Source organism: Callorhinus ursinus, unplaced genomic scaffold (assembly GCF_003265705.2).
Source record: "Callorhinus ursinus isolate GAN/ISIS: 27379988/994484 unplaced genomic scaffold, GSC_fseal_2.0 scaffold19, whole genome shotgun sequence".
NCBI classification, from domain to species: Eukaryota; Metazoa; Chordata; class Mammalia; order Carnivora; family Otariidae; genus Callorhinus; species Callorhinus ursinus.
The window spans coordinates 16,661,742-16,675,801 of NW_027397081.1; the positions used below are offsets into that span (position 1 = coordinate 16,661,742).

Consider the following 14,060-nt stretch of genomic DNA (forward strand, 5'->3'; position numbering starts at 1 on the left):
TTTAGGTTATGTATTTTACTCATTCCAGTGTAAATTTTACTTAAAAAAAGTAAATCCTGGGCGCCTGGGTGGCTCAGTTGGTTGAGCAACTGCCTTCGGCTCAGGTCATGATCCTGGAGTCCTGGGATCGAGTCCCACGTCGGGCTCCCTGCTCAGTAAGGGAGCCTGCTTCTCCCTCTGACCTTCTCCCCTCTCATGCTGTTTCTCTCTCTCTCTAATAAATAAATAAAATCTTAAAAAAAAAAAAAAAAAAAAAAAAGTAAATCCTAGCACTGTAGCAGATGAGATGACTTATCCAATACTGAGAGCCTGTCTAAAGTTTTAAAGTAAGGATAAAACACTATGAACCTCTAGAACAGATCTAAATTTGCAATGCCTCACACCTGGGTACTCTACTTGTACTGGTCCCTCATGTCCTACCGTGTAATGCATCCTCTGGACATGATAAAAGGGATTTTAAATGAAAGCAGTTTAAACATAGCTGTAGAAGAGAAGGGAAGAAATAGGAAGCTAGTGGAGGCAAGTAAAGTAAGTAAGTATATTTATTTACGTATGTCTAAATACATATATATTATACATGGATAAGTAAATAAGCTATAATACATGACTTTCTGACAGAAATACGATTGAAAAACCTTAAAAAGTGTAGGTCCCTAAAATACCCCCAAATCATAGCACTTGTGACCATTAAGTGTAGAAAAAGGCTTTTAGAACGTTCTAACTCAAACACTGAAATAATTGACAGTGAGTTCCATGGGTGGTTAAATAGGGAGAAAAGTGTGAAATACATTTAGAAGTTCTATTGGAAAGTCTAAGAGGAAGATTTTGTCATTCAGAGGTCAGTTATCTAGAAAAGTCATTGATTTGGAAAGTCTCCTTTCTTCTTGATGCTAGATAAATAACGAATGTCTGTTGTCGAGTCTTTCTGGTCAGGGTTGGTTTTGCTTTCTGTACTTTCTTCCTCCTGTAATATGCCTAGTGAAGTTCTGTCTTCATATTTTAAAAATAAAATCTTACGGGGCGCCTCGGTGGCTCAGTCATTAAGCGTCTGCCTTCGGCTCAGGTCATGATCCCAGGGTCCTGGGATCGAGCCCCGCATTGGGCTCCCTGCCCCGCGGGAAGCCTGCTTCTCCCTCCCCCATTCCCCCTGCTTGTGTTCCCTCTCTCACTGTGTCTCTCTCTGTCAAATAAATAAAAATCTTAAAAAAATAAAATAAAATAAAATCTCACTACACATTTATTGTGTTTTCTTTTGTAATTTTTGTGGGATTTTTTTGTCCTCATTTTTTTAAGTTAATTTAAAATTACATCATGATATTCCAGAAAATCAGTTAAACCCTACCTAATTAGTATCATTTCAAAATATGATGATTACTTAAATCTAAATGTACATTTAAGAAATTAATTGAACATAACCATTAGTGTATATGGTTGCTGTTAACTCACCCTTCCCTAAATTAAAAACAATTCTTGGGATTATAAGTTTTATTTGCCTTTGTGTAGTATCTGATCTTATGAAAAGTAATTTGTCATCTGAAAATGGCATTGTTCTTTTAGATTTTTAGGGGAGTCATAAAGGAATGACAAGTTGATTTCTTTTTCTGTGGAACAATGGTTAGCAGATGATCAGACTTGCTCACATAACTGGATCTTATAGAACTATCAAAGGGGAAGTAGCGAAATGCTGTAAACAAGCTTTTGACAGTGTTATTTTTCCTTCCTCTCTCTCCCCACCGCAAGCTGGTTCCTATGTAGCTCTCACTGTGCAGGGACGCCCACCTGGGTCGCCCCAGATTCCACTCGCCGAATCTGAAGTAGAGCCGTCAGTCACTGGACATATGTCTCCCATCATGACATCCCCTCATTCACCTGGAGCATCTGGGAACATGGAGAGAATTACTAGTCCTGTGCTCATGGGGGTAAGAGGGGAAAACTTCTTTTAAACGCTCACTTTATAATGATGCCTTTGCTTTATATTAAGAGTTTTAAAGTATTGTTCTGATAGATTTAAGTTCAGGATACTGGAAAATAGCTTCCTAATATAAAAAAAATTATGTCATAATTTGAGATGATTACAGAGTGTTGGGATAGCAGATTGAATTAAGAAATATTTAACACCTGCCATATACAAAACAGGGTGCCATTCACAAAAATATAATTAAGATACCCTATGTTCAAGGTCCTTCCTTATCTTAGAACATATACTCTCAGAGGACAGAGTTTTGTTTGTTTATTGTTGTGTCTCCAGGGCCTGAAATATTGCTTGGCATATAGTAGATACATAAACCCTTGTTGTTTGAGTTAGAATCAAGAGTATACAAGTAATTATAATACCAAGGCAGAATGTAGACATTATGAGGGGGGAAATATTAAGTTCTGTGACAATTCAGAGGAGGGAGGAAGCACATCGGTTGTAATAAGGAAGGACTTTATGGAAAGCTATTATTTGAATCGAACCTTGAAAAATAGGTAACATTTAAGTGGTGGCAGTGGGGAGGAAAGGAGCCCAGGTAAAAGAAGTAGAATAAATACAGCGAAAGAGCCAAGAAAGCACCAAGTATTTGGGGGAAGTTCCAGGACTTTTGTTTGGCTGGTGCCTGTTAAGGATTTAAGTAGTGGGAGATGAGGCTTGAAAACGGTAGGACTATTTATTTTGAAAAATCACAACTACAGGCTAATTTATGTGTAACTCGAGAGGCAGTAAGAATCCATTAAAATTTGGGGGCGGGGGGTCAGAGAGTGATGTGACTGTAGCAGGATTTGAGGAAGGCTAATTAGATCAAATATTACAAGGTTGTGAAACTTCTAAGAAGAGATGGTGGAGAGGAGTTAGGGAGCTGAGTATTTCAGGCAGGAAGTACTGGGAAGTTGAGTCATGCGTGGGGATCAACAGTACAGATCCAAAGGCGGAAAGTGTAAGATATTATTCTTGTACTTAAGGTGACTTCATTCCCCCAGCTAATATCAATATTTAACGTTTTCTTGAATCGAGCTTAGTAAAAGTGAAATAGAAGGGCTGAATTTCCCTATAACCTTCCGACTTTGAGTGTCGTGTCTCACAGCCTTTCTCTATAACCGCTATTTATTTTAGTTTCACTTGCCCTGTATTGGTTGGTTGTTTGTTGTTGTTGGTCTTTTTTTATCTCTTTTCTAGGAGGAAAACAATGTGGTTCATAACCAGAAAGTAGAAATTCTGAGAAAAATGTTACAGAAAGAACAGGAACGGCTGCAGGTACTAAATTAGAAACGGGGCAGTTTACAGGCCAGTGAAAATGTTAGTGGGCCTAGTTGAGTTGGTATTTGTTGTGATCACAGTCAAGCAGTATTGTAATCAATGCCATCCGCTATTTTATTAAGAATGGACTTTTTCTATATTTTCTTGACATAAGTAATTAATTCTCAAAATATTTTTATAACTTTTCAGTTATTGCAGGAAGATTACAACCGAACACCTGCCCAAAGATTGCTAAAAGAGATCCAAGAGGCCAAGAAACACATTCCTCAGCTGCAAGAGCAGCTATCCAAAGCCACAGGCTCTGCTCAGGTAGCATCACTATTAAAAGTGCTACCCAACTTTTTGCAGGAGATTTTTCTTCTGGGAATGTGTTAGAGAATGTTGCAGTTGCCTTTTTTAAAAAGTTATTTTTTCTAGCATAGGTCAAGAGGATGTCCTGTGTAGCATGTTACAGAAATAATGATTAGCTAAAAGAAATGTGGGCTTCTGATTCTTTGCTTGCTCGTGGTATCATGTTTCTTTGTTCCATAATAATTTTAAAAAGAATTGAGTGCCCTTGCTTTGTTGTGACAAACTACTAAAATGTATTTAGATACATATGTTTACATTTCGAGGCTCATTCTCCCATTCTCCCATTTTGAAAGAGAATGGCAGTTATGTTTTTAAGTAGGAACGTAAGATTTTGTAAAATGACAGGCATTATGCTAAATACAGAGACAAGTGTTTTCTTGCCAATCGTCACTGCAACCCCCTGAGATTGGATACTACTATTGTTTGCCCCCATTTTACATATGCATTTAGAGAAACTCAGAGAGATTAAATAATCTTTCTCAGGTCATGTAGCTTAAAAGCAGTGGAACTGGAATTTCAACCCAGTCTGATGAGTTCAGAGCACTTTCATATTCTTAACAACTGTATTTTTTACTGAAATTTTAAACTAGATTTACACAGAACTTGTTACACAGGTGTAAGTTATGGAGATGGTAGTCTCATTAGAAACAATGCTCAACCGCATTTCTACTCAAGAATATTCAGGTCTGGGATATGAGAAGCTCCTTAATATCTCATCTTAGAGCAAAATGGACATATTCCTGTACCATTCGAAATGAGTAAAAGCTCTTGAGTTATTATGCTTCCTGACTCTGTGAGTGAAAGCCCCAGTTTCATAGAACTCAAAGGATTCTTTGAGATCATGTATCCTCATCTGCTCGTTTTAAAGTCAAAAAATCATGTGGTTGAGGAAATTAGGGCCTAACCAGGTTAAATGATTTAGCCAGGGTCACACAGCTGTACGGTCTCCTGACTTCCTGTCAGTGTACTTTCACACAGTATTTAGCTTTTTTCATTACTTTCAATCCCATTAACTATATGAGATTTTGAGTATTATGCCTCAGTAATGTTGACAGTTTTATGTTGTTTTAATTACTGAGCAAAGATGACATTCTTATTCTGTTCAAACAATAAAAACGTGGTTCCTGGTCTAAAAGCCTATATTATAGCATTGTGTCCCAGAATTGGAAATTTATTGAAATTCTAAAGTGTTGGGAGGCAGTTAACCAGAAGTTATAGTATAATAATCTTTACTGTAATGGGCAGGAAATATGAATTATGTAATTTAACCAACTATTTTATCTTTTTGCTCTATTCAGAAGTTTGAACTTTTTTTCTCCTTGCTAAAATATCACTTTCCCTCTCTCTAAGATCATGCCATTTTAGAACCACAGAATTAGTAGTTATTTATGCTTTAAATTTTTAGAGGTTTGAGCATTCTTGATCACATCAAGCCGGCCAACTTTTACCAGTCTCCATTTAGATGACAGTGCGAGTCTGTTTCTTTATGCAGTCAGTAATGATTTTTTTTTATTGTGTTGGTGTGTGTGCATGTGTCTAATCCGTTTTAGGATGGAGCTGTCGTTACATCCTCCAAGTCTTTAGGTGACCCCCTGACAGTCAGTGAGGTGGAAGCCGATCCTGGTGACGGGCTAGGCAGAACTGACTCTAGCAGTGGAGATGCTTCTCGGCCCAGTAGTGACAGCGCAGATGTAAGTGTTCCACGTCTTGATCTTGTTTTCTTCTTTACAGCTCCTCTCCATATTTGATTTTAAGTTACGTGAATTAGAGGCGTTCTCTTATTATTTACTTTTTATCACCACCACCTTTAAGATAGCATTTTGATGAGCAGAAATTCTAGACACTGTTGTCTGAGCTTTTCATTCCAGAGGTCACTTTTTCCCTTAGACACATGTTGCCAAATGTTTCTTTTGAGGAGGTGGAATTTCCCAGCAGGCCTCTTGTTTGCGGGTTGAGAAGTTAATAATGCTAGTGTTTTTTTACTGAACCAGGAGGCCAACTGTTGATATCTTTAAGAGCATGTTAATATTCCATTTGTGGTCAGAGTGACTCAGTCTTGAATCATGGGGCACTTTGCCATTACAAAGAGGAAAAGCCTTAGTCCTGTTAGATAGACTTGAGTTAATAGCCCTTGTTTAATAACACTTTCTTGATTAACCCCCAAATTGCCAGATGAAGATGGATTATTTGTTAGGAAGATCATAAGAAAACATTTCAAGTTGATTATCATGTACCACCATAGTCATAATGAATACTTACCAGCTAAGTTCACTGTTGCTTGCTTAACAATCCTTTGTAAGTAGTATGCGGTGATAGGAATAATGACTTAAAAATAGATCACCCTCTTTAAAAAAGTGATGAGGAAAATAGTCTAAACCAGTGTTTTGAAACTGTGGATTGTGGAATCAATTTAGTGGGTTGGGACTAGCATTAAAGAAAAGAATAGAATAGGAAATAATGTTTTTTGCAAAATGCAGGTAAGGTAAGTGCTACTTCTTGTGACTTTTGTTAGGCACACATATACATGCATGTGTGTGTTTGCATGCTATTGACAATGTAAACTTTCTTATTGAAGGTCATGGTAAAAAAAATTTGAAAGCCACTGGTTAAAGCCATCATTCAGGCCACCTTTTGAGGCTTAGGCCCAATGAATCAGAACTTCATTCAAGGAAAATTTGAGGATTTTTTTTTTTTTTTGGAAAGATAATGCTAGCAGTCTTATGATTAGATGGGCTCAAGGTTTTAATGAGAAATTTCAGTTTTATCTCAAGAAGAAAACATTTATTGGGCATATATGCCATATGCTGTAATGAGTGTTTTACATTCCTTATTTTAGTTAATTCTCAAAACAACCTTATGAAGTAGTACTATTGTTAACAGAATTTTACAAAAGAAAAAACCGGCCAAAGGGAGTTAACTAATTTGCTAACTTAGCCAGATAATAGGTGATCTGCTTACATCTAGCTCTAAAGTACCGGTACTCTGAATATAAACAAAGGTACTGAGGAATAGAAATGCATAACATTTTGGGAGACCGGTGAAAATTTTATTGCTATATTATGGTTATGGATGGAATGGCTAAAGTTTCTCTTAGAAACAAAGGCTTGAGTTCAGGTTGTAAAAGGCTTCACGTTGTTCTAGCAGTACTGTGTTTAGCAATCCTTCTTGCATTCTCCTTTTAGACTTAGTGCTACTTCTCTCTGTTTTTGTGTCTCTACCATTAGACAGTTTCTTAAGAGGACAGGGACAGTCTTATTTGACTTTATGTCTCCAAAGCCTAGCAGATCCTACAATTAGGAATTCACAACAAATGGTACAAAAGAAAAATTTGAATTTTATCTTGTATTTAGAGGAATGTTACAATAAAATGTGTGGCTTAGAAATATAACTTTATGAAACACAGAATGAATTGGCAAGTGTAGAAATAGGCATTCCAGTGACTTGAGACTGTTTGAGATGTAGGTGTTTAATAAGTATTTGAATGAACAACAGAATGAATGAGAGTTTGGGCTTTATCTTGCTTGCAGAGGAGAAGCACAATCAGAAACATGTCAGTGTGGAAATGAATTAGAATAAAGAGACAGGGAGATCTGTAAGGACAGAGGACTACTTGGCTTAATAGGCCCTTAACAAATGTGCGCTGAATGGCTAATAAATAGTTAACATTACCGACTACCTCCTCTGTGTCAGCAGTTGCGCCTAATGCCATACAGATACTCTTTTAAATTCTCCCAATGATATCAAAGAAGTAGTATCACCATTTTATGTAGAGGAAACCGAAGCCAGGTAAATAATAAACGGATGTTGTAGAAATCCAGGGGAGAGATGATACAGTACAGACTAGCATATTCACTGAACTCATAACAAACTAGTTTAATTCCCACAAGCGTCTATTTGAAGCTAAAGATGTGCTGCTTTTAGCTTATGGATTTCCACATTTGTATTAAGACAGTAGGAACCAGTCTTCCTGTCTTTTCAATCAGTGCCTTTAATTTTTTTTCCCATTTTCTGCTTACTTTTATAAAATGATCTTCTTGTAATGCTTGTGATATCATTATTATTGTAAAGCTCCCTGCTTATGCTCACCTCAGAGAAGGCTTTGAAGAATACCCACACACCCAGTCCTCACAACAGAAGCAGGTTCATCACAAATCATCATTTAAAATCTAGAGCATCTGCCTCTCTGATTTTTGTGAATTTGTGGCTGATGTTTTTAAAAGCTTATTATGGAAAAATTTTAAACCTATTCAAAAATAGAGACTAGCATAACAATCCCTTCTATGTACCTGATCACCCAGCCTCAGAAAGTTATCAACAAGTACTCGGATTTGTTTTGTCTGTGCCCCCCATTCTTCACACCCTCCAAATACTGAAGTATTTTCAAGTAAATCCAAGACATTATTTCATTAATTTGTGTCTTTAAGAGAAAAGACTTTTTCAGAAATACAGCCATAATAACATTATCATAAAACTAAATTTCTTAATATACAATTTGATTACCCTAATTGTCTCATAATCATCTTTCTGCAGTTGGTTTATCTGAGTCCGGATCTAGTCAAAGTCTTCAGCCTTTGGTTCATAAGTCTTAATTTGTTACCTCCTCTTTTTTTTTCCTTGCTATTTTTTTGTGACAGAAACTGGGTAATATGCCTAGTAAAACAAACTCACATTTTTAATTGTATTTTCATGGTGTTGTTTAATGTGTTCATCTCTATATATTTCCTGAAAGCTATTAGTGAGATCTAGAGTCTTGATCAGATTAGGAGCTGTTGTTTGGCAAGAACAATTCATGGGTGGGACTGTGTTCATCCTGTTACATCACATCAGGAGGTGAATGTCTGGTTGTCTTTCTGTGACTGTAGGTTTGTTTAAGGTGTTCAGATGATGTCAGCATGGTTCCTTCATAATCAACTTTTCCACTAAGCTTTTATGTAATGTTCTTACCAGTCATTGATGCTCAAAATGCCTGTATCCATTATTTAATTAGTGGTTTCAAAAGGATGGTATTATAATTTTGTCATTCCTTCTGTATTTACTAGTGGAATTATTTTACAAAGAAGAATCTTCTCTTACTAGCTTTTAGGTTACCGTAAAATACAGCTTATACAGGAAATGCAGGATGAATACTTGATTCGTATCCCTCTATATATGTGTTTCCAGAGGAGTCTGTACCCTAACAAAATCTAATGGTCACTAATGGGGGGGTGTACACATGCATATGTGTAATATTTTGAATTCGTAGACTTTAACATATTTGTTTATTGTGTTTTAGTCCATTGCAGTCATTACTTTTTGTTGTTGCTGAAACTGTCCCTTTTCTGGGCAGTGGGAGCTCCCTCGAGTTGTCTTCAGTATTTTTTAACATGACATCGCAGTAACTTTGGTAACTTTCTTACTTTTTGGTGTGACAAGATTATTCTAGCTTCTTTTTTTATATCTCTTGCCCAATACCCAAAGTCCTCCATTTCTCCAAGGCAGGGTTTATATTGGAAGCTACTGTTGTCTTTATCTTGTGCTATCTTTTTTTTTTCTCTCTTTAAATTTTTTATTGTTATGTTAATCTTATGCTATCTTGATATATGTATAAATAGCATGCATCTTCCCTTTTGGCATTCACACAAAAATCTCTTGTACCTCATTTTCAGCTGCTCTGAAGAATGGCTCCCTTGCTTTGGGGTGTTCCTCATCATCCAGAATTGAAGTTCCGCACATCATATTGTTTCTGGTTTATATTAGGACATCCCAAACATACCGTGCAAATTTTATAAGCACCCACAAATCACTTTCACATGATACTCACAGAAACATAGACAGAAGTTTAATTTTATTCATATAAAGAGGCCAGAATGCTTTTACCTTGCATAGAAAGAAGAGTTGGGGGCAGGGGAGTTAGAAGAGGTGGATAAAGACAGAGTTTGACTTTAACATAATGAGTTTGAGGTATGTAATACATCTAGTTAGGGTTACTTGGTAGAAATTAGTCCATAGGCCTGGAGTTCACAAAGTACATCTGTTCTCTTAGTGTGATGCTGTTTATCAACATAAAACTAAAACAGCTGAGAATAAGTGTCTTGTCAAAGTCAGGAAGACAAATAGTAGAGCCAGGTATTATATTAAACATATTTAGTGGTGTCAAATACAAATGTGAAATTCAGAACCTTGTTTTTTCACCCTATTTTTCCTTATCCCTTTTTTGGTGAGCCTGTTGAAATGAACTGAATGTCTTTTTTTTTTTAGAGTCCCAAGAGTGCCCTGAAAGAGAGGATTTATCTAGAGGAAAACCCAGAGAAAAGTGAAGTGACTCAGGACACTGTGAGTATGAAATCCACGACATGGCCGTGCTTTCTTTAGCTTTCCTTCTATAGAGACAGACACACCTGATATGTGTGGATTGGGGGTGGGGGTGCGGGTTGGGAGAGAAAAAGTTTAAAGTTACTAATAAAGATTTGATAAATGGAGAGCTACTCCATGGTGGTTGGTTGACATTATTAGGTGGTTTAATGTTATTTTGCTTATTGTAGTAAAATACACATAACATAAAATTTACCATTTTAATAAGTTTTAAGTGTACAGTTCATTGTCATTAAGTTGTATTGTCACTGTTATACAGCCATCACTGTATCTGTCTCTAGAACTTTTTCCTCTTCTCCAACTCAAACTCAGTACCCATTCGACACTGCCTCCCCACTATCCTCAGCACTGGGCAACCACCATTTTCCTCTGAATTTGACTACTTTGGGGACTTTATATGAGAAGCATCATATGAGTTTGCCCTTTTGGGACTGGCTTATGTCACTTAGCATCATGTCCTCAAGGTTCACCCGTGTCGTAGCATGTGTCAGAATTTCCTTCCTTTTTAAGGCTGAATAATAAGCCATTGTATGTATAGACCACATTTTGCTTATCCTCATCTGTCAGTGAACACTTGGGTTGTCTCCACCTTTTGGCTATTGTGAATAATGCCACTATGACCATGGAAATACAAATACCCGTTTAGGTTCTTTCTTTTAGTTCTTTTGGGTATTTATTCAGAAGTAGAATTGCTGGATTTTGCATATTCTTAGGTGAATACTTTTTAGCATCCTGATTTTGTTTTTTAATTAGATTTGTATCAAGTTTTATAGTAAAAGATTTAACAGCATAGTGTGACCCATCAATTATTAGCAACATAAGGACTATTGAAAAATCAGAGACACTGAAACAGCTATAAAATCAGAAGTTGTCTGACAACCACTCTAAACACATTTCTCTTGTCTTACCATATTTTAAAAAAATGACTACAGCCTTGGCGTTCAAAAAAACAAGCAGTAAGAAAGGCAGAGTGGAGTTCAGAAGGGGCAGATACAGAGATCAGCATCCCACCTAAGGAGGGGAGACAACAGCTACAGAGTATTTTGTTTATAACTGGAGGTCCATGTGCATAGCTTCGGCTAGGACTCCTATACACACGGCCCCCAAATCAGGATAGCCCTGCTCTCCTTGCTCAGCCCCACATCTTGCATGTTCAGCTGCTGTCAGGTTTGAGCCGAACTCATTCTTTCCCTAGATCCTCCCAAATTTATATTTCTCTTCATACTGCATGGCCTTAGATTTTAGTATTTGTGATCTTCAACCATCCCATATTTTTTACATTATACCTTAATGCCCTTACACTGCCTTTTTCATGCTAAATCCAACTTTGTAAGTGAGTTGACAAATGGATGAGCTATTATTTGCATGGGAGGGAGCTCTGCCAACCTACAATTTATGTTTGCAGTTTTGGTTCTTTGTTTCTATACAGAATGATTTTAATTTTGTGTGATTACTTGAAAATTTTGTTGCATTATGCCAGCGATTTTCAACCAGGAGTGATTTTGTCCCTCAGGAAACATTTGGCAGTGTATGGAAACATTTTTGATTGTCATGACTGGGAGGCTGCTGCTGGCATGTAGTGGGTGGGTAGAGGCCCAGGATGCTGCTCAGCATCGTACAATGCACAGGACAGCCCCCACAACAAAGAATTATCCAGCCCCAAATGTCAACAGTGCCAGGGTTTGAAAAACCCTGTATTATGCACTTATGAAAATGAAAATGAAGCAACAGGGTTCAGGCATAGCTTTCAATTATGCGATGTTAATAGAAGTCTTTGTATGCACCTCTCTCCTCACCTCGTCTTATTTCTCCTCTCATTTTTCCTTTGTCCTGTGGTCTTCATTCACTTTTCTTACTCTGTCTCTTTAGAATTGTAATTATTTACGTAAGCCAACTTTCTGCCTGTGACAAGGTTTATATGAAATGAATGGAGTACACACAGAGTGATTAGAATCAGATATCCAAGAGTGTAGTGAGCAAAAGGTGTTAATTATTTCCAGAGGAAATGTTTTTTGTTTTTTTTTTTTTCTCTCCAAGAAACAGTCGATACTGTTGTGGTTTTCTTTGCTAAAGTGATTCATTGCCTTGAAAATTTGAGAATCGCTTCTTTGAAAATAAAGCACTTAAAGAAAAGCAAAAAGGAATCAGTTTAGTGAACCATTTCTTTTTGATGACTTGGCTTCATTCTTTCTCTGATTTGACCAACAGATAATTTTTCTGTTCCTTTTCTCTAGGATATTCAGTCACTCATCGGGAGTCCCTCTCCCCGTATAGCACCTCATATTATTGGAGCAGAGGATGATGATTTCGGTACTGAACATGAACAGGTGATGACATTTTTTCCTAGAACACACATTATTAATTCTTCAACATGTTTGATTTTTTGTGAAAATGAATGCTTTTTGGAGATTGAAATTCTCCAAGATTTAAGGCCGTGTCTTAGAACCAAGATTAATTGTTTAATCGTTTGGATTTTTATTTTAACTTTGACCAGTAGAAATGACTTTGCTTTTAAAGGTGATAAGGAGTGCTTGATTTACACTTAAATACTTCATTTTGGGAGAGGGGGGTGTAATTGTAAATATATATTCTTTTGATTTAAAATTCCATTTGTTTATTGATGGTGTATAGGAATACGACTGGCTCAATTCCTGTCCTTGTTCCCCACGGTCTTGCTAATAAACTCACTCATTCTACAGGCTTTTTAAAATAACTTTTTGGGATTTTCTACATAGACAACCGTATTTATTTCCTTGTTTACTTATTTGTTTCCAATCTGTTTATCTTTTATTTCTTGTTCTTTATTGCACTGGTTAGGACTTCCACTGTGAGATTGAATTGGAGTGGTGAGACAGGACATTCTTGCCTTATTTCTGACCTTGGAGAGAAAGATATTTAGTCTTTCATCATTAAGTAAGATGTTAGTGATAGGTATTTTGTAGGTACTTTTTATTAGGTTATGGAAGTTTACTTCTATTTCTGGTTGCTGAGAATTTTCATCATGAATGGCTGTTGAACTTTGTGGAGTGATTGAGATGATCATGTGGGTTTTTTGTTTTTATTTTAACTTGGTCTCTTAACATGGTAAATTACCTTGATTGATAATAGCATGTTGAACCAGCTTTGCATTCCTGGGATAAACCACAGTTGGTCATCACGTATCTTCCTTTGTGTAAATTGTTGGATTCAATTTGCTATTACTTTGCTGATGATTTTTACATCGGTTTTTAAGGGGGATATTGGTTTGTCATTTTCTTTTTTTATACTGTCTTTGTTTTTGATATTTGGGTAATGCTGGCCCTTTTTTTTTTTTTTAAGATTTCATTTATTTATTTAGAAAGGGAGAGAGCAGGGGGAGGGGCACAGGAAGAGGGAGAGAAAGCAGGCTCCCCCCCCACCACACCCCCCGGGCACGGGGCCTGATGCTGGGCTCGATCCCACGACCCTGAGATCATGACTTGAGCTGAAATCAAGAGTCAGACACTTAACCAACTGAACCGCCCAGGTGCCCCTAATGCTGGCCTCTTAAAATGACTTTGAGAAATGTTCCCTCTTCTTATATTTTCTGAGAGAGATTGTGAAGAATTGGTACTATTTGTTTAGATTAACTTTCTTCTCTAATTTATTTAGAGATGTGAGAAATTAAATGGAAATTGTGATTCGAGGTTACTTTAGGTTTAACTAGTAGTTTCCTGTGCTTGGTGTAGTTAGGGCGCATAGAGTTCTTCTCAGAGTCATCTTGCTTAAAATTATACATCTCCATTTTCGTACCACCATTTCTGCATTAGCTCAAAAGAAAAGAAAGACGTCTATTTTATTAATAGGCAGAACGCCTCCCATTTCGTTTGTAGAAGTGTTGTTAATGCTCTTTTTTGCATCCTGATACGGAGACATCTGAGCTCCTCAATCATCATTTTCTAAACTTGTGTTCTCCTAAGGTAGTCTTTCTTCCAACCTGTTTCTATGAGGTTATTAATTTTCAGGGGAAGAGATTCCGTAAGCCTGTATGCTAATACATTCCAGTGGAATTTTTAAAATCTTGAACTTTTTTAGGGTAGGTCAAAGTGAAATTTGGATAGTTGTGTTTAACTGAACTTACCTTGTATTTTGCACCTGTGTGGTG

The 14,060-nt window shown here is 36.8% G+C and overlaps 1 protein-coding gene across 7 annotated transcripts in view; it reads left to right on the forward strand.

Annotated features, from left to right (window-relative positions):
- The window catches only part of ARHGEF12 (Rho guanine nucleotide exchange factor 12), a 151,466-nt gene that overhangs the window by 88,030 nt on the left and 49,376 nt on the right, over positions 1-14,060 (forward strand). For 6 of the 7 annotated variants that reach the window (XM_073903858.1, XM_025893525.2, XM_073903857.1 and 3 more), the window contains 6 exons: positions 1,741-1,919; positions 3,155-3,232; positions 3,425-3,544; positions 5,137-5,277; positions 9,824-9,898; positions 12,172-12,264. In XM_073903858.1, the coding sequence (XP_073759959.1) occupies positions 1,741-1,919; positions 3,155-3,232; positions 3,425-3,544; positions 5,137-5,277; positions 9,824-9,898; positions 12,172-12,264 (686 nt within the window). The remainder of the gene's footprint in view (positions 1-1,740; positions 1,920-3,154; positions 3,233-3,424; positions 3,545-5,136; positions 5,278-9,823; positions 9,899-12,171; positions 12,265-14,060) is intronic. The other variant, XM_073903856.1, reaches the window with a different exon arrangement.